The 22,238-nt window shown below is 40.5% G+C and overlaps 1 protein-coding gene across 1 annotated transcript in view; it reads right to left on the minus strand.

Annotated features, from left to right (window-relative positions):
- The window catches only part of CSRNP3 (cysteine and serine rich nuclear protein 3), a 70,158-nt gene that overhangs the window by 17,386 nt on the left and 30,534 nt on the right, over positions 1–22,238 (minus strand). The window contains exon 2 of the mRNA XM_005152642.4: positions 9,987–10,157. Coding sequence (XP_005152699.2) covers positions 9,987–10,157 — 171 coding nt within the window. The remainder of the gene's footprint in view (positions 1–9,986; positions 10,158–22,238) is intronic.

A 22,238-nucleotide genomic window follows, 5' to 3' on the forward strand; every position in this document is an offset into this window, starting at 1 on the left:
TCTGTCAGTCTTGAAAGGAAATGCACATTCCGGAAGGCAGGAACTGAGCCATGAAAATTGGACAGGACAGGAACAAAGTTTTATTTTTGGAGCGCAGAATTTGGAGGGTATCAGATCCTTTGAAATCCTTAGGAAGGTCTAAGCTTCCCTTAAATTTTCTTTACGTTAAGGGTAAAGTTTTGACCTTTAGCGTGAGGTCAATAGCACAAAGCATTACTTGAGTTTTGAGCCTGAGGTGTGTGCATCACCTACCCTAGTAGCATTTCACTGCTCCATCCTTCTGGTACCCTCCTCTTAGGTAAAGCTAAAGCTAAGTTTATCTCACAGGAGGGACTCGGTGGGAATTTTCCCCAAATGCCAGATTTATTTATGTCACATTTGAAAAGATTTTTAAAAAACACCAGCTCACAGACAAGTCTGACATGAATAGGAGAGATTCTAATTTGTAATTTAGTTGAACATTTTATCTCAATGTTAGAGTGTTGTCTAAAATCTCACAGAAATGTTAAATTCTCAGAATGCATGCTAAGAAATGGAATTTTACTGCTTTATTTCCTCAACATCCTCTATCTCTAGAATGCTTTCCTGTGACATTCATCGTACGGGTCCAATTTCTCCATTTTGCAAATATAATCAGCCTGTGGGGACAGAGACAGTTAAATGTGCTCAGCTTCACTGTTTACTCTAAATGCCAGCTGCTGTTTTGTAGCTGATTATTGCTGACCTTGGCCCAGCTCCGAACAGTGTGAAGAGGAAAACTGCTACCAAGGATCCTTGCAGGACCACCCATGCATAGTATTTGCTGAACTCTCCTAAGACACTACAGGCAATCCTTTGTCACAGAATCATAGAATAGTTAGGATTGGAAAGGACCTCAAGATCATCCAGTTCCAACCCCCTGCCATGGGCAGAGACACCTCACACTAAACCATATCACCCAAGGCTTCATCCAACCTGGTCTTGAACACTGCCAGGGATGGAGCATTCACTACCTCCCTGGGCAACCCATTCCAGTACCTCACCACCCTAACAGTAAAGAATTTCTTCCTTATATCCAAACTAAACTTCCCCTGTTTAAGTTTTAACCCATTACCCCTTGTCCTATCACTACCGTCCCTAATGAATAGTCCCTCCCCAGCATTCCTGTAGGCCCCCTTCAGATACTGGAAGGCTGCTATGAGGTCTCCAAGCAGACTTCTCCAGGCTGAACAGTCCCAACTTTCTCAGCCTGTCTTCATATGGGAGGTGCTCCAGTCCCCTGATCATCCTCGTGGCCCTCCTCTGGACTTGTTCCAACAGCTCCATGTCCTTGTTATGTTGAGGACACCAGAACTGCACACAATAATCCAAGTGAGGTCTCACAAAAGCAGAGCAGAGGGGCAGGATCATCTCCCTCGACCTGCTGGTCACGCTGATCTTGATGCAGCCCAGGATACAGTTGCTTTCTGGCCTGCAAGCACACACTGAAGCCGGCTCATGTTCATTTTCTCATCAACCAACACCCCCAAGTCCTCCTCTGCAGGGCTGCTCTGAATCTCTTCTCTGCCCAACCCGTAGCTGTGCCTGGGATTGCCCTGACCCAGGTGTAGGACCTTGCACTTGTCATGGTTAAACTTCATAAGGTTGGCATCAGCCCACCTCACAAGTGTGTCAAGGTCCCTCTGGATGGCATTCCTTCCCTCCATTTTACCAACTGAACCACACAGCTTGGTGTCATCGGCAAACTTGCTGAGGGCACACTCAATCCCACTGTCCATGTCACCGATGAAAATGTTAAACAAGACTGGTCCCAACACCAATCCCTGAGGGACACCACTCATTACTGGTCTCCAGCCGGACACTGAACCATTGACCACAACTCTTTGACTGCGACCATCCAGCCAGTTCTTTATCCACCGAGTGGTCCACCTATCAAACTGATGTCTCTCCAATTTAGAGACAAGGATGTCATGTGGGACAGTGTCAAATGCTTTGCACAAGTCCAGGTAGATGACATCAACCCCTCCACCCCTGTCCATCATTTCCGTAGCCCCATCACAGAAGGCCACCAAATTGGTCAGGCAGGATTTCCCCTTAGTGAGGCCATGCTGGCTGTCACCAAGCACCTTGTTGTTTTTCATGTGCTCTAGCATGCCTTCCAGGAGAATCTGCTCCCAGATTTTGCCAGGCACAGAGATGAGAGTGACTGGGGGTCCCACCTTATGGGTGACTTCTGTGAACAGGCATCTGATAGAAATACAATTGCCCATCAGCTGCCTGTGATTTCGCATTTGCAAGCGTATTTTGCATATCTGCAATGAGCATCTTCAACAAAAAATAGAGGACTTTCTGTTATCTAAGCCAACAAATACACCATATAAGCCAAAAACCATCCCTGTTTACCCAGCATATGAAATGCACTAATTTATAGGAAATAACTTTTCAAAACTGTAGAAATAGAATCAGTTGCACAAGTCCCTGTAAAAGCCATGGGAGCCTGCCTCCCAACCCCTCCTTGTTTTTTTAGAACACTCTTTCTACAGTAACTGTTATTCCAGATAACAGGAAAGATCCTGTCATGGCATACCCTGCCCTGTCATGCTATATGAGTATTTGAGCAAAGACACCGCACTACATTTCACTGTATTTCTTTGCATTTCTTGTTTTTTACTGCCCATCTGACTTATTTTAAAATCAAACCCAAGAACCTCTCAAGCTATCTGGATTTCATAACATGAGTCAACAAGTAACAGTAAGAACATATTTCTCATTAACAAGGAAATTCCAAGCCTGGCTACAAACCAAATAAATAGTTGCAAGATGCCATGAAAGAAGAATGTCTGCATTTTGCTACACCATCTAAGTGTTTTTCCGCAATGTCAGCATCACTACTTCTAACTCATTTAGATTTCTATCATTAACTAGCAATTATTCACACACCTGAAGCTCAAGGCTCAAGTAATACTTTGTGCTATTGATCTCACAGCAAATAAAACTTTACCCTTCACATAGAGAAAATTTAAGAGAATCTAGACTTTCCTAAAGATTTCAAAAGACTGGATACTTTACAAGTTCTGCACAGCCACATAGATGAGGCAATCTCAATATGTTAGCTACTGTAGCATCTAGGGATAAGACATTAACCTGAAAGAGGGTTGATATAGATTAGATATAAGGAAGAAAGTCTTTACTGTGAGGGTGGTGAAACACTGGAACAGGTTGCCCAGAGAAATTGTGGATGCCTGGAAGAGTTCGATGCCAGGTTGGATGGTGCTTTGAGCATTCTGGTCTAGTGGAAGGTGTCCATGCCCATGGCAGAGGGCTGGAACTAGGTGATCTTTAAGGTCCCCTTCCAACTCAAACCATTCTCTGATTCTATAATGAACCTCAGACATCCAACACTCTTAAAAGATAGTACCCTAATCAGCAGGATGACAGGACCTATGATTATGGCTGGCTGCAGGATAACCTTGCTAATGACAGTGATAATGGCAAGATACAGATAACTGATGGAGGACAGGAACTAAACTGTGCAACAGTTTTGCCTCCTGTTGTTGAAGATCATGTTATGAGATGAGCTGGCACTGGAGATTTCACCTGCCTCTGCAGGTGAAGAAGAGAAGCCTCTGCAATAAAGGCATTACTCTGAAAGTCTCAGCCAGGCTAGAAATACCTAGCTGAAATGCCAGAGGAAAGCAGCAGCTCCTCAACGTGTTTCTCAAGAGATGCATCTGTGATTAATCTTGTATGGGGAATTTTTACCAGAAAAAAGGGCTTAAAAGAAAGGACTTAAGGTCTTCTCAGGTCATTCAATTGCCTGAAATTCTGCAACTTAAATTTTGTTCTGTATCAGAAAAGTAGATCAAGCATTTAGTACTCAAAGACAACTTGCTGTGGAGCTGATGAAACACAGTGGTGGGATGCCCTAGCTCATAATGGCAATTTAAAGGAACTGAAAGGGCATTGGGTGTGCTCATGCCCTGTATTCCATGTACCTGTAAGGAAAAAAGGAACAAATACTCTTCGTCCTGACTAATACCATATATGAATTCTTGGACTGCTACTTGAGGATGAACATCCCTTTTCTGATATAGAGGAGGAGCTGTGAAACAGGACAGGTACATGGACTGATTAGTAATATACCTTGGCATCCATTAAGGTAAACCAGCCGTGTGACTAATGGCCTTCTGAATCAAACTCAAATGACCTCAATAGACTGAGAAAAGTAAGTAATAAAGATAGCAGGGATTACATCTGACAATGGTAATGAAGGCAATCTATTACCATTTGGGGTAAGAGAATGAAAAATATGCAGATGTATATACACGCATATGTGACAAGGAAAATACTTCATTTATTCATTTGTTGGTTATGAACCTGGTAACAGTTGTCTATGCTTTACGGACTGTCATTTCATGTCCTGACTCAGAAAAAGACACCTGTAACCTAGGCTACATATATATATATATTTGTTTTGTTGCTGTCTTGATTTTTTTAAATGCATGTATTGTTAAAGAAACTGTACTCACCCCTGTGTAGCAGTCACAACAGATAGCACTTAGACACCATCAGTCATATATTTTCTGTCATCACACTACAGGGTTAATTGCTGAGATCAAAGCTATCTTCTGGTGGTTCTGCTCCACCTGAGTGACCCACAGCAGCTGCGTGCCTCATTTAGCTGACAGGTTAAACAGATCTTAAGGCTAATGGAGCAGGATAGCTGAAAGGTTCTTGTTTATCTGACCCAGTACATATTGTTTCAAGGGTTACATAAATACTGAAGATGCATCAGCCACTCTAGATAGATTTATATACAAACTGCCTGTTTGCTGAAGCACTAAAAGGTGCATAGTTGCAAGTGATTAAAAAGTTATCTGTCAGGGAAATTGAAGAGGAAAAGCAAGGTTCAGAAGGCCATGTTAGGCCCTTTTATAAAAAAGCTAAGTTAAAGAATTTACATACAGATCTATGTGTTGACTACAGGTCACCTACAACCACCACATTTCCAGTCAGTAGAAGAGTTCACACTGAACTTCAGATTTACTTATATGAAAACAGACTGGAAGGCAGACAGAACGCAGGATCTGACAGCATCTCACAAAAGAGAAGAGTGAATGGAAAAAGTGTCAGCAAATGGCTTAGAAAGATAAATTCTATCAAAGAGGTACTGTGGCACATTACAAAGGTAAGGAATCTGGCCAGCATTTCTTCTGCACAAGTTTTTTTCTGGTGTGTTTACTGAAAAAGTCTCACAGAACTCTTTGTTTCCATATGTCCATTAAAGGACAGATTCAAATATTCTACCTAGGAAAGCACTCTTACCTGGGGACATGAATGTATTTAAAGAACAAACAAAACACCTTTCAGTGTACACTATTAACAGTTTCACTACTGTACAACACATCTGCATGTGGTTTTCAAGTATCACTCAGTAGCTCTGTAAGACACCTGCATTCATGAGATATGAACACTGACAATTTCATAGAATCATAGAACAGTTAAGGTTGCAAAGGACCTTAAGATCATCTAGTTCCAACCCCCCTGCCATGGACAAGAACACCTCACACTAAACCATATCACCCAAGGCTCTGTCCAATCTGGCCTTGAACACTGCCAGGGATGGAGCATTCACAACTTCCTTGGGTAACCTATTCTAGTGCCTCACAATCCTAGCAGTGAAGAACTTCTTCCTTATATCCAAACTAAACTTCCCATGTTTAAGTTTTAACCTGTTACCCCTTATCCTGTCACTACCGTCCCTAATGAAGAATCCCTCCCCAGCATCACTATAGCCCCCCTTCAGATACTGGAAGGCTGCTATAAAGTCTCCAAGCAGACTTCTCCAGGCTGAACAGCCCCAACTTTCTCAGCCTGTCTTCATATGGGAGGTGCTCCAGTCCCCTGATCAACCTCGTGGCCCTCCTCTGGACATGTTCTAACAGTTCCATGTCCTTTTTATGCTGAGGACACCAGAACTGAACACAATACTCCAAGTGAGGTCTCACAAGAGCAGAGCAGAGGGGCAGGATCACCTCTTTCGACCTGCTGGTCACGCTCCTTTTGATGTAGTCCAGGATACAGTTGGCTTTCTGGGCTGCAAGTGCACACTGAAGATGGCTCATGTTCAGTTTCTCATTGACCAACACCCCCAAGTCCTTCTCTGCAGGGCTGCTCTGAATTTCCTTTTTGCCCAACCTGTAGCTGTGCCTGGGATTGCTCCCACCCAGGTGTAGGACCTTGCACGTGTCATGATTAAACTTCATAAGGTTGGCATCAGCCCACCTCACAAGCGTGTCAAGGTCCCTCTGGATGGCATTCCTTCCCTCCAGTGTATCAACAGAACCACACAGCTTGGTGTCATCGGGAAACTTGCTGAGGGTGCACTCAATCCCACTGTCCATGTCACCAAGAAAGATACTGAACATGACCGGTCCCACCGCTGATACCTGAGGGACGCCACTCGTTACTGGTCTCCAGCCAGACATTGAGCCACTGACCACAACTCTTTGACTGCGACCATCCAGGCAGTTCTTTATCCACCAAGTGGTCCATCCATCAAATTGATGTCTCTCCAATTTAGAGACAAGGATGTTGTGTGGGACAGTGTCGAACACTTTGCACAAGTCCAGGTAGATGACATCACATGTTCTATCCCATCCATCAGTTCCATAGTCCCATCATAGAAGGCCACCAAATTGGTCAGGCAGGATTTCCCCTTAGTGAATCCATGTTGGCTGTCACCAAGCACCTTGTTGTTTTTCATGTGCCCTAGCATGCCTTCCAGGAGAATCTGCCCCAAGATTTTGCCAGGCACAGAGGTGAGACTGACTGGTCTGTAATTCCCTGGGTCATCCATTTTCCCCTTCTTGAAAATGGTGGTTATATTTCCCTTTTTCTAGTCATTGGAAACTTCATCTGAATGCCATGATTTTTCAAATATGATGGACAGTGGCTTAGCAACTTCATTCGCCAGCTCCTTTAGGTCCCATGGATGGATTTCATCAGGTCCCATGGACTTGTGCACATTCTGGTTCATAAGATTGTCTCAAACCAGATCCTCTCCTAAAATTTCCACATATTCTGCTTTGACAAGACAGATCCAAGCACTTCAGTAGGATCAATTCATTTTATAGCACTTCCTATAACTCAGAATATGCTTTTTCAAGTAATACTGGTATTGAAATCTAGAGTTCACAAAGAAAAAATCTAACTGTACGAAAAGATCCCTGAGGAGCATCCAACATCGCACACGCAACTTATGTCAACTGACACAAACCAAAATGAAAACAAATCCTGTGCCTATAAAAATGTCACCAACTGTCCAATTAAAACTTTCTTTCCCAAATCAAAGAACAGCACATGAAAACTCAAGAAAATGTGAGAATAAAAAATAAAATCCAGCCTCAACAGAAACCTGTTTTTTCTACATATAGTCAGTTATCAAGTGAAAAACATCTTTCAGTATTCCCCAAGTGTCTTTACTCCTTTCACTTTAAATATAAACATAATTAATTTTTACAGCAAACATATATTAACTTTATCATATGTCATCACTAGGATTCATTGTTTTAGTGCAGCTCTTATACATAGCAGACATGTCTAAGGTTAGCTAAGGGATTTTTCTAGGACTGCTCAGCTGGTAGATGTTGATTGTGTAAACATGTGAGTAACAGATACCATTTATTATAAAGAAAGAAGAAGGTGCAAAATCTCACTTGCAGCATTTCAACAATAAATTAACAAATCCTCACTTCCCCATCAGATGCAACATGGAATGTCCTTGGTAAAGTTACAAAATACTGATGCATACAGAAAGAGTCTGGATGCAAGATGCAAGTAATTAGGTAGGGATAAAACAACTTTTCCATCCTATACTTCATCTGAGCATCAACATCCTCTGTAAAATGAAAATCTATCACCTTTATAATAGAATTATGGAATGGTTTGGGTTGGAAAGGACCTTAAGTTCATTTAGTTCCAACCCCTCTGCCATGGGCAGGGACACCTCCACGATAGACCATGTTGTCCAAGGCTCTGTCCAGCCTGGCCTTGGACACTGCCAGGGATGGAGCATTTACCACTTCCTCGGGAACCTGTCCCAGTGCCTCACCACCCTCACAGTAAAGAACTTCTTCCTTATACCTAACCTGAACTTCCCCTGTTTAAGTTTGAACCCATTACCTTTTGTCCTGTCGCTACAGTCAAGCTCCTGCAAGTATGCTTCATTACAGGAAGAGCAAAACAGAATGTTAGACACTGAAAGATGCCACATTTAGTGATACTGAAATTCGTCTCCTTTTCTTTGAGGACCTTGAGATTTGACTGTTCAAACATAGGACCGAGGCCAGCCCTTCAATTCTTTTCTTGCCAAACCAGCCTTACATAATACTGGGCTTATTCTGCGTTGACTCCTTGGAATTTAGTGTGCTGCATCTATATTAAACAATACTTTTTATAAAGTAGCATCAATGCACATGCAAACAACTTGTGTATCACCAACTGATATATATGCATTTAAAAAAATTAATAAGTACAATTTCTATGTGCGTGTGTGCACAGATGTTCACTCTGCCCTCAAATACCTCAGTTTATAGATCATTATTTTTAACACTGAAATGTTGTAGTTTCCATTACAGATTTTATTCAGAAACTAAATTATTTATTGTGTCAACTACAATTAAAGTTTATTGTTACACAGATGTATTACAACTTCCAAGTTTTTCCCCTGAACTGCAAGCCTTCTTTTTAATATCTGTGCATTCACAATAAAACTGTCTTCTATGTGGGTGGCAATGACAGATGTAAAAGGACTGCTTTCATCCTATGACAAATAATCATCTAAGTCCTTAAACAGATGCAAAAGTTAAAATATTAGCATGCAGATAATATTGTCACCAAGCTATTTCCTAATACTATCAACGAGATTTACTGGGTCACTCACCCCTTTGTGGCACTTAAATAAAATAGGTCCCCTACTAGCACTGTATCTTACATACAATACACCACATCAAGACTGTTACATCTGAAAAGTTGTGCCTATGCAATTCTTTGCACAGGAGTGTTCCATACTAGAGCAAAGAGGATTCAGATCCTTGCATCCAGAGCCTATCTCAAACTGCACTGCAGCATTCAGTAGACAAATCAGTTATAAAAATATTCACAACACATACTACAGACATGATATCTAAGACATAGAAGAATCACACTATATATGGGCATTGATGAGGAGCTTCACCTGTTCCCTGGCCTATAGTCTTAAGAAAACAGCTTTATAACCACTGCTGAAGCACAGAGATCTATACGCAACAGAGTTGAAGAAGGTAAACCCCTGCTTTTTAAAACATGCAGTTCACTATTAAAGCAGTAGAAACACCTAAAACAAGGTTGGAAACTACAAATATAAACTGCAAATTCATTCTTTCTAGATAAATATGCTGCTCACATAGCTTTGCCAGCTTAAAACCAAATTCTGACCTGTAGACAATACTGTTGCCTAGTACAGATACCCTCCCCTGCATGAAGGATGTAACTATCACAATAATGCATCCCATACACAATATTCCTCAATTCCAAATGAAACAAAGCTTATTATTTTCTTTGGAGAAGAACTCTCACCAATATAATCCTGCAGATAGCTGATGGCTGCAGTATAGTTATCTAATGAAAATGAACAAACTTACCTTAAACACCTTCCCTACAGTACACATTTGAAGTACCTTAACCCCAGCTCCCAATGTTAACTACAACAGCTACATACATGAAATAACAAATAGGTAGGCACTTCCAAGTGACTTCAAATTTTTACAATGACAAATAGTTTTATATAGTTAACAAGCAGGCAAATGGGTGAAGTTTGCTTAGTCATTCTAGGCAAGTCACAAACTGAACAGAGAGACCATTTTATCATCTGTTCAATTTAAAATCATCACGTTTATCTAACAATAAAATTGATTTTATTTTGAGGAACCGGAAGAATTCTTCAGATACACAGCATTAGTACTTACGGGTAAAATGACTCGAAGTGGATGGATTGACACTATCACCACTGTCAGCGCTTTCACTGCTAGAAATGTCATCATCTGATTCGCGCACAGAGGAACAGGGTGAGGAGCCATCAACTTCTTCAAACTTCCTCTTTAAAATTCCACTCATTGCTGCAATGCTGTCACATGCACCTGTAACAGGAACAGAGGCAATGAGGCACTGAAATGTCCAACTGCAGAACATGCAGTCATAACCTCCAAAGTAATTTTTACTTACAAGTATCAGTAAGTTGCCACCTGTAGCCTTAAATAACCATTTAGTATGAAATTAAGTATCATTTATTAGGAGACAGTGAAGCCATAGGAAATAAAAAAACCATCATGAGTCATACTCTAACCTGACGTGTGGAAATGGTTATTTTGCTAGAATAATGTGTAACAGATTTGCTTTCAGGCAGTATTTTCCCCATTTTGATGTCAACAGTATGTCTGATTTCTAGGTTATGTTGCAAATTTCAAACAAGATAAAAATGGAAGCTTCTCTTCAAATATCCTCACTTGGTCCCTGTCTTAGATGCCAGAGGAGGAAGGAATGCTCACAAACAGGGATGAAATTAAGTAAGAAGAAATTATCCTGTACACTACAGTTGCCATTACCAATATATGACATCTGATCAGTGTTCACATCAACCCTATAAGAAATCCATTTGATAATTCCAATTTACAGACAGATAAAAGACAATGAAGTCACAATGACCATATACCAATGCAGTCCTCAATAAATGCCCATAATTCAGAAATTCCCCACTCCAGTTAGACATACCAATTGCCTCCCAAATTCTCTCCTTCCTGCAGTAAGAAATGAGATGCCTAATATATTCCTGAGGTTGAGCAGAAGACGATAATGCATTCAAGAGAAATTTAGCAGCAGTTACAAATAAAACATGCGCTGCATGTAACTAAGGAGAAAGTGTATCCTTAACTAACTGAGGAGACATCAAGAACAGCTGGAGCCTGCTCTGAGGATACGCAGTTGCCACCACAGCACTCACAGCACTGCAGAGGCAAGCAGCGCTGACCTTTACCCAGGCAAAAAGTCTGTCTAGGATTGAGGACACGCTAGACTTGCTGAGGAGGACACACAGCCTCATGCTATGGACTTACCACAGGGGTCTGCCAAATCCCACTGAAAGCAAGGTTAGAAAAAAGAATACAGAAATTTGCATTCCTCACTGAAACAGAACTTTTTTTAATCCCTGCAGCCATCTTCAGGACTTGTTAACTCCAAACCAGCTGCATTCTGCTCCATCCAGGAGCTGGGCTAGATAATTTCCAAAGCCCTTTTCCAACAAACATTTCCCTGGTTATAGATCATAAAAAAATCAATAAACCTGTCAGGAAGCAAACACATGCTGGCTAAATGACTACGAGTAAAGAGACAAGGTTAAGGCAGAGACTCCAGCACTGCCCATACTGTTCAACAATTAACACATTTCAGAGTTTTGGCTCAGGCCACCTCGCGCTCTCCTGGATAACGCAGGATGAAGCAGGTGCCAGAACTGTTCCCAGCAGGCAGGCTGGATGAGGACACCCAGCTCTTGGCAGAGGGTTGATAGCTCAGCCACTGTGGACAAGAACTGTACCCTGCCACCTGGCAGCAGAAGCTAGAGAACACTGTCCTTAGCCTGGATCTTTGTTATCTTTTTAATTAATACAGAGGTAGTCCCAGTGATGTGGGTGCCATATTCTGATCCTGTGACCACAGCAGATCCTCTGGTATCTTTGGTACCAAGTAGTTTCAATGTCTCCTATGCATCCTGTAGCTCCCTTCAAGCCCCAACACCTGTTTCTTTCTTGGAAAAAGCCTAAGCAGCAGTGTGAAGAGGTCTGCAACCAGTTTTTGGCCTAATGAGAAGCTCAGACACAGTAAGGGTCAGTATATGAAGCTGAGAGCTACAAAAAAAATAAAATTAAAAATCAGTGGGTTACCATATTACATAATTGTAATTGAAAATCATAATTCAGCCAACACTGCAGCCTGTAGGAAACCCTGGGACTGAGGTGGCAGGAATATCAGTTTCATCCCAGAGCAACAAAAGTTAGTTATAATTACTTCTTTTGCTTTGCTGACAAAGCATTTTACATTGTCTGCCAGCACCTAACCACAGCAGGAGGAAGCTATAAGCAGGTTCAAACTTGCCTTTGTACGTCAATACTAGAAATTATGGATACATTCTACAACATTTTTATATTATTTGATTACAAGTACTAGAAATTTTATAATAAGGGAGCTCGTTTACCTCTTAGGAAGCAAAAGCTCTGAGAAGCACATACATGATTGGACCAAGTTTAATATCCTGTCTCCAGCAATAGTCACTATTTCACGCATCAGTGGAACGCAACAGGATGAGAAATCCAGCCACAACCACTGCAGATACATGGATCTGCTTCCTCATTCTTGCAGTCAATTTCCCTTAAGCATAAGGCTGAAATGCTGCTATACGACAGTGCACAGCCTCTTATAAATCCATTTGACTTGCTCTCCTGAGGCAACAAGTTTCATATTAGTTTACTGGGGAAGAAATCCACAACAAAACACATTTCCCAAAACTATAGCCACAGACCCTTCAAAATCACAGCCATTTCAGTCTTTATGATATTCTGGTCAATAAACAGCAGCAAAACCACGCCAAGTGTCTAGCAGCATGCTGTACTAGACAGACCTCCATGCATACAGGTAATCCCCACAAAATGGAAATAGCTGGAGAGAAGTTACTGAGGTCTTCTTGCTGTTTTATAGTGGTATTTTCATTTCTATCACCAATAGTGATTACATTATGAGGGAGGTGCAGTGCATCTACTGATCCTGTAAGGAATTAGGAAATGCCTTTATACTTGGAGGGGTGTGCAGGGAGGGAATGGCAATGGAGCCACAAATGGAACTGCAGCATCAAGTTAGTCATCCTAAAGCTGAGGAGTCTGTGGGACTGCTCAGTTGTCACAAAGCACCCAGCATGCTACTGCCTACACTCTCAATCTCACAGCTGTGCAACGCGTACCAGCTTGCTGCTGGGGAACTCCCCAAAGCAACACAGCCTCTTGCTGACACTGTTCCTGACATCAAATGTAGTAACCAAAGTGTTCACCAGCCAGAACAAGTAGGAAAAAGTGAGCAAAAAACTGCAGGTCTGAAAACACTTGTGTAGTACTCAGTTACTGATCAAACAGATTCTTCCCAATTCTGAGTTAATGATTCCCAGAACAGTACATGGATTCCCATCAGAAAGAATCCAACCTTTGAGAGGAACGTACAGGGAGCACTGGTCCCTGATGCAGCCATCTTGAGTCTGTGAACTGGTGCCACATTTCCTATGGCCAGAAAACAAAAGCAGGGGGAGTGATGCGCAATCCCAACAGGTACAAATTGCACACTGCAGCTACACCTGCTCAGTCTACCCCCTGCAAGTGCACAGGGACATACAAATGGTTGCTTACTGCCTGCTGACTGAGAAATAGCTGCTTTCAGCTGAGAAACCAAGAATTTTTACGCAATGCCAGTGTCCTTGTCTTTGATCAGTCCTCAGACCAAACCTCCTTTTCCTACAAGGCTCTGCCCATCTGTCAACAAACTGCCTTCTTTAAAGGCACATCAGCTTTTTCAGGATCTCACTTTCAAGTTCCCCTAGCATAAATGCTGCTTCTGCACATACTCAGAAGTTACAGGGATTTGAGATGCCTGCATAGCTTCATGTCCAGGCTTCTCCAGGAAACAGAAACTTGGTGTTCTTCCAAGCAAGGTGTCTAAGAACAAAACAGAACCACAGTACAAGTGCAGAGCATGTTGAGAAGAAGGGATGGAAAGGTTGGACAAGGCCCAAGGCCACAGGTGATTATTTACGTACCTGAAGGCTGGTAAATACAGTACAGGAATTTGCAAACTACCTGTGCACACTCTCTTTGGCATTATTTTCTATACAGTGAAATAACGTCCACCTAAGTAAAGGAATTAGAGTGCTCTGTGCTAAGCTATAACTTAAGAGGCAGCAATTACTCAACAACGGATTCAGCTCTCCAGCATCATGGTGAATCTCTTGGCTGTTGAGCTACTGTGTAAAAGAATATTAAACCCAATCAGCAGCAGAACTTTACAAGAAATACGTTTTAAGAAGAAGAGTGACCTACGCTCTGTTCTTGAAGGGGAAAGTTTATGCACCTGCCTTCAGTAGCAGGCACTGGACTACGACACTGGAGATGTGGAGCTTCAATAGCCAACAGCTGAGCTGTGGTTCTGTGCTGAAGGGTAAGCACCCAGACATTGATAATTACAACATTTAACTCTCAAGCATCTAACCTCTAATTGCTTTGCTTCATATTTCATTAAGAGAACATAAGTTAGGAACTAACCCTGAAACTTTACTCCGGAGCAAAAGATCTGTGGTCCTTAATGACCACAGCCTATACTTACCACAAGAAACAATGTATTTCTGCTCAAAGCAAATCAGTCATTGGAAGGACAGTGTATTTTTCAGCCACCTCAACTCTGCTAGGAAAGACTCCCTCCTCCCTACAGTACACTACTGTACCTCTGCATCAGTAAATGAGCTCCGTAATTTTGCTTTGTCTTCAAACACAATGGGATTCTGATCAATTCTAAGCCACTAGAAGGAAATGTTTGAAAAACAAAGCAGATGTATTAAATAATAGCATCTCCTGGGGAGTGCTAGTTTGGCCTGTTCATTTTCCAAACTCTTTTTCTGAACATTAATCCCTCTCCTGTTCAATAAAAGGCCATTGGATTCTTTTATCTTACGGCCAACTTAAAATCAACTCTCCTAACATCCTTAATTACATCTTTAAAACATTAAGTTTGCATATCACAGCTGATGTAACCTCAAGATTGCAATTTAAATATTTAGTCCAAACTTTCCTGTGAAGAAATAGACTTTCTACTACTCAATGTTTGCTTTAACTGAGGAAGCATCAGCGCTTGGAATTAGAGTGGCACAGTGTTTAGTTTTTGCCTATACACATTCTTTCAAAAATATTTCCTGCCATTATGACTTCAAATAAGGAGGAAATGAAGTGAAAGTGTCAACAATGAGACTGCCAAGGGGATGGTCAAAAGAAATGGCTACAACAATTTACATGGCTAAATAAATATAGGCTAAAAGTCAAGTCAAGGGTAAAGATACAAACTGATACTGCCTCTGGCAGGAATCAATTATGTTGCCTATTCTGACCTCTAAACATATTCTTCTGGAAAGGGGAACATGAAGAGCTTGCTCTTATCCTCTAGTTTTTTGCCCATTTCCTCTCATCTTCTTTGAAAGTTGAACGTGTCAAAAGCATTTACAAAGTGAAAAGTGATAAACTGGTTTACCCATGTTAAAAATAATAATAAAAAAATCCTGTAACTACAGCAGTTGAAAAGAGCTCTCACTCACAGCAATTTTAAGGAAAACACTTGAAATTTTTAGTGTGGACATCTCTCAGTGTCAAAGATGTGCCTAAACACATAAAATTTGCCTAAAGGAGTCGATTTTTGAGATTGACAATACGGACTGAAAGGGAGCACAATGGAAGAGGCAAAACTGGAGGGAGAGAAAGAGATGAGAAGGAATTGATGTAAAAGGTTATTAAAAAGACCCTTTGCCAATAGAAGATGGCCTCTGAGCTAAAAGTTTAAAGTTTCATTCACTGTTTCATAGAAATATAAATTAAATGTGGAAACCATGTACTGTCATGATCCCTGGAGGCCAGTTAGAAAGAATGTAAACAAAGCAGATACAAAAAAGGGTGCCCGAACCTGAGCATTACCATGCAGCAGGTATTCATCTATACAATATATCTGAACATATAACTAAGGACTTGCTTTATTAGCTCAGCTACTTTGAACAAGCCAGCACAATCAGCAGAGGCAGATCAGTTGTACTGATACATGCAGCTTCTCGGCAGAAATACCGTGTGAAACAGAGCGCTGCCCTAATGCAGCTAGACCATTTACAGTACCCTTGTGCAATATATTCTTAGCTTCAACAGGCACCTCTGAAGTGTAAATATACATTGCTTTGGATATAAACATAAATACACTGTAGGGTCATATGATGGCAAAAATTATGCTATTTGGCAATTTGCTATTCATTGCTTAGCTCTGCAAATTTTGCTGCTCTTCTAACACAGGTTTTCTTTTGTCATACACTGGCAGAATTCAATTATGTATACACGTTTAATGTGGATGCTTAATATGCCTTAACAAATATTGTTAACAAGAATTCATTGCATAGGTAGCATGAAAAATGGTCTTAGCCTATTATGCACCAAATCCTGAGATATTAAAGAACTGCCTGTGCACAGCCAGCAGCCATTTGCGGTTTAGTATTGCTGCAGCGTTGTACAATAGGCATGCTCAGCACGTTCCCTAATGGAGACTGTTTCAACTTCCCTCTCCTTAATTCAGCGTTCAAATTCCAGCTTGGCAGATGATTTTGTCCAACCCAATGCCTTTGTCTTGTCACATCCACCCAAGAAAAGGCACAGCTGCAGGAACTTTCTCTTATGCTTATGCAAGCACTGACACAGATATGGGAGCTCCAGGAGCCTCCATGTTTTCAGTGAGGGAGAACACGGAAGCTAGTGTGGAGGCCTGATACTACAATAGTCAGATCATGGTCTTCCAACTTCAATAACAAGCAATTTAAAACTTATGGTATGAGCTTTGTTCTTTGCATCTGACAATTTATGAACAACAAATCAAAAGGTTTGGGTTTATGCGCTTTCTGTTTTTTTCTTTTTAATATTTTTTTTAAAACAAAACCATAAAAAGTTCCCATAGCATCTTACTTTATTTTTGTAATAAATGTTAAAATTAGAAAGATCATTAACCCAATTCTCTACTACCCTTACAGGGCTGTGTGCAGTTTTAAGATACCAAATAAATATTTGGCATGGCTATTAGCAGCAACTTAAGTGACAGACTGGCATCTCTGACAGCACAAAACACTTCTTGAAGAAGTTACTCTGTATTTTTTTTTCTAATGGGAAGCCGAAATAAAATGGTAAAACCAGCAGCTCAAAAATACCAGACAACCTATTGCTTTCTTTAGCAGAAATACTTAAGGAAGAATGTATGAAACAGGCCCCTATAAACACAAACAATTTTGGTCAGCAGGAGCTAACATTCAATTGCCACCCATGAAATGGATATAGCTTCATGGCATGAAAGTAAAATCATGACTTCATTCCAGGCTTGGCCTCAAGTGCAGCCAAAATTAGTAAAAAGATGTTTAAGTGCATGTTTCTCCCTGGAGAGTGGAGTCAATAAAACTATGTGTACTGGAAAATATAAATTATTAATATCTACTGGAAGGCTGTGATGCTTTGAAACTACTATCTTCAAAAATAGCTTTATGGCTGTAATAATTCAAGCTCTCTATCTAAATCAAGGACAACACACAATCAACATTTACTGTTACAATCTGGAGGTGTAACACACACCCAAGTCATTCCAAAGCAGGCATTCAGGCCCACAGAATATGACACTTAAAAATAAGATGTCAAATTAAGATTTGTTTCTATTATTTGCTTTTTGACTTTTCACCACACACGGTGTATCTATTCAGCCAGGAAAACTAGTGCATTTTTAGCAATTATATTATTTCAACAATAGGTATAGGTTTTTGTTAAAATGTTTATTATTGGGGAAATTCACCCCAAAAGCCCCATAACATGCACAACAAACAGGGAATTCATACAACTGCTAACCTTCCTCCTGCCACCGACACATATAGAAAGTGTTGATAATTTACAGCACAAGGTAAAAATAAGCTACTCAGCTATGAGCTAGAACATACAAGCAACATTTAATTTCAAGTTTATGAGGAAAAAAGAAAAATAATTCTGAGAAACCAATGGAACTCGATCCTCTACGGATTTACTGCCTGAGGCCCAGCAGGGGGGTTGGCTCACTGATGCTCTTCCCCAGGGACATGGTGTTTAAGTATTCCTCTGTGTGGTTACTTTGATACTCAGGGATTTAGTCATAGTGCAAATACTTTTTCACTGATGTGAACCAACAGTCTCTCTCCCTTATCCATCTCACCACCTGTCTGCACAATACTTGGAGATCTACTACTTCCCTTTCAAACTCAGCTAAAATGAGGTAATAGGTTAAAAGAAAAACCACTTGTAAGGAAAACATGACAGACACATCAAACGATATGATAGGGACAGAGAAAGCATAACTGTGTAAGCCTAATGTCCTTAAGAAATCAGTCAAAAAGATCAGGTACACTAAGATTTCAAATTTGCAAATTCAATGACCAGAGCATCAGGGAATGAGATGGTTGACTTTTGTGAAGAGAGGCAAAACAAACACAATTAACAAACAAAAATGTTTCTCTGTAAGCCAGTAGTCTTCCCAGTAATTTCACTGACCACTTCAAAAGGGTAGGATTTCTAAAATGCATATTCAATCATGGCTAATCTTTCCATTAGTAGCCTCATACTTTTGTCCAGCAAACATTACACAAGGGTCCTTACACACCTCCATGTGTGTACCTTTATATCCTCAACATAAAGGCATATGAAGGAAGGGTATATGATGTTACCACCACAAGAATGTGCAAAGCTACAGACCACATTAAGGCTGACCTAAAATTAGATCCCGATTGTGTTAGAATTGAACACTGACTCTTTTCACTTTTTTGTAGTACTATAGAAAAACTGGAGGTAATGGCTGCAGCAACTTGACATCATAATAAACATGTCTAAAAATCCCTTTCAGTTCACTTTATAATTCAAAGCGGAAAACTCTTCCAGAAGGCTGACAGAAGAGCTGCAGGTCTAATAAGAAGTATGTACCCATCCAATTCCCAAGGCACTCTTGTCACTGAGACACTGATGAATAGGAACTAAGCAGCTAGCCCACTCCCATAGCACTGCCTGACTTGTAAGCACCTTGTGGCCATTCAAAGACACCTCAGCCAGAGGACTCTGCTGGGACAAAATTAATTACCTGCCTTAGGCTCTCCTGAAAAGCACTGCTGTGAAGGTATGTGGCTTACACTTTCAACCTGAGAGCTGAGGGGGGTTATATTCTGAGATAGTTTTTTGATATTTTTATTTATCAAATCCCTGATTATTCTGTCTTTTCACAGGGGAGCTAAGATGAGAAGGTTAATTTCTTGCAATTATCACTTTTCCATTTTACTGTTTAAAGATGTTTGTTTAAAAATAAGAGTGAGTGAGGAGGGCATAATGGTAAACAACAGAGTGACTTAATTGAAAGCTACCCAGTTAAACCTTGAGCTACTCTGAAAGTTAATGATTCAATAAAGACTCTGGTACTACAAGAGAGCAAAACAATGGCAGCTCTGCAAGCACTCCGCTCCCCCAGAGCCAGAGGGTTCCCCTCCACCCCCATAATAAAATACTTGAAGGCAAAAATGTTTGCTTGAGAATAGCCTGTTCAGCTGTCACAGTTCATGTTGTGCACACTAAAAACATGAATAAATACATTTTGTGACTTTCAACATTTGTTTTTGCTTACCCTTTCACCCCCAGACAAACGGCATTTACTAGAGACTGCTGTCACCTAGGACGTATAACTGAAAACAACAGCAATCCAGCTCACTTTTAACATATTCATACATTAGAAGGAGACTGCTCAATAATAATAAATTTAGAACCTTATTCAGACCCAACCTCCTCCTGAAGCCACCGCAACGTCAGCCTATGTTTCCTCCCTGATACACCAGCCGGCTGCTCCTCAGGTGGGAGACACAAACAGGCACCCGAGGAGCCCTTTCGCAAGCAGCCCATGGAGATGGGTTTGAAGAGCAGCCCTCTTCCACCAGCCAAGATCCCCAGCAGAAAAATGTATGTCCTGGTGCTGGTCTACCAGCCTTTCCTCCCACAGCTCTCATGGTCATCCAACAGCAGTTCCTGCTGCTTTATGCAGATAGCGCTTGTACTGCAGGGGCTACAGATCCCCAGGCCAGCTTTGGACCAGCTAGCTGAGGTACTTGCACCAAAATAGCTGCAGCAGCACAGAGCTCAACACTGACCAATTTATCCTGATTTGCAGCAGATGAAAAACACGACTTATTTATAGGCAAGCACAGAAATTATTTACCAGTATGAAATAAGTAAATGTAACATGACCCCAAATTCCTCTCACTACCCTCCAAGGGGTTGCATGCTAATGAAAGCTACAATTACTGCCGAGGCTTATTTACTCTATAGCTTTACACTACATAACAGTATCACTTGATTGCATTTCCTCATCAAAATCCAAGGACTACATGGGATGGTGAAGCTACAGTCCGTAAATGATGTTCTAGTTCCTGCCCACATCCTTTGTAAAGACTGATGAGGGTCAAGCTCCATACCATGCAGCCCATATTTCCTATTTCACACTAGACAATAAAATAAATATGCAAATCCCTATTGCTTATGAAAGAACAGGATGCTAACCAGCTCCAAACTGAATCAGGACATCAAGTTAAATATTTCATGAAATGACCGATGAAGTAGTAACCAAAAGCCATCTATCTTTTCATCAGAAAGCCTAACTACAAGTGGTCCAATGCATTCTGATGTTAAGTTTTAAGAAATATCCTTGCTTAAATTCTTGCATTTAAACATACACAAAACCCAAAAAACAAACACCCCCCCCCAAAAAAGAGAAAAATGTAATCAGCTCCTCTTCCTTTTATCCCTTGTTTCACTTTTAGACAACTTACATATTAATTGGATTTTCCAACAAATATTTATTGTGATATACATTTATGCTCCTTTTCCCATGTTCCCTATTTCATATGGTAAAAACAAGATAGGAATTGATTGAGAACTGAACCAGAGGTCCTAGAAATGCAAACATTTTTGGAGGGTGGGGGACAACGCTAGAGGAACTGGAGTTGTTGGCAAGGCATATACGTGAACTGGAAAGAGGAAAAAGCTTACAATTTTTCATAGTTTATTTTATGTTAGCAATTATTCACAACTCCCATTTATCACAGGTTACACTAAATACTGTATCCGTATTTGTAGAGATGGGGAAATAAAAGTCATACTATTTATCCTAGAGTTATTTTAACCTAGTAAATATTTGCACCTTGTGTGCATTTGTAAACAAATCTTATCTTTTATCTACATTCAATCCCTTCTTCAGGGTCAAAAAACCCTACAAAAGAGCAACAAAGCAAAAGTGATCAAACCTCACTGATAGAACTTCAAATGGCATCAACATTTAAAAGATGTGAGGGTGTTTGGTGATGTTTTGCTAAGGGAATGACACATTTATAATCCAGTTTTTCCTCAGCACCATAACTGGTTCAGATCAAGGGCAAAGACACACGCTGACAGGTTACATGTAAATTTATCTTTCAGACAGCTTTTCAATCTTGCAATAGATTATACCTGCCCTGCTACAGCCTGACCTTCCATCTGGTTGTTCAGGGAGAAAAAAAAACCCTAAACTTCAAGGCTCAGTTATTAGGAGTACATTTTAAGAGCAAGTAAGAGTTTTAGATGGCAGAATCATCTGTTCCTATTTCAGGAAAAATACTTACGTTGGAACTAATTTCTAAATACTTGCTATTACGTACCCTAAATGACGACTTCTGTGTCTTCAATTAATATTAAACTTCAACTTTATAGTATATTCAACTATTGCATCAATCCAAATCAATGTATTTTACAACAAAAACTAATTCCTTTTTCCAATAAACAAATGAGACCCAAATTCAAAGATACACAGTAGGCATTGTGCATGCTCTAATCAAAACATTATGTGCCAGACTCTGGCTTCTCAGATGTAGAAGTAAATTAAGATCAGTATGATTAACACTGAATTTCAGTAATACAGAAAATAATTGTGTTTCTATCTCCAAACCATCTGATGCATGCAGAAAGATTTGGTTCTATTTATGATGCTTCTAGAAGCTCAGCATCCAGCATTCAAATTGCAGCATGAATTGTTTATATAAACCAATCCTTCAATAGACCTTAGATAGGAGAAATAACTTTGTTTCAGAATTACCATAATTTGGCAACAACACAGAACACCTGTTTGCTCAGGAATCCTCCAAATCTTTTTATTTAAAGTTCTTTAAATAATTACATACTGGGAGCACTTTAGAACATAAAGTGCCTGATTCACAGGAAAAACCTTTGTTTTGTTTTTTTTTTTCCTGCACGCATGTATGGGAAAGGCAGGTGCATTTCAAAGTGTGATTCCATTATAACAGTGGGAATGCAGTTCCATAGGGAAGT

Source organism: Melopsittacus undulatus, chromosome 8, assembly GCF_012275295.1.
Source record: "Melopsittacus undulatus isolate bMelUnd1 chromosome 8, bMelUnd1.mat.Z, whole genome shotgun sequence".
Lineage (NCBI taxonomy): Eukaryota > Metazoa > Chordata > Aves > Psittaciformes > Psittaculidae > Melopsittacus > Melopsittacus undulatus.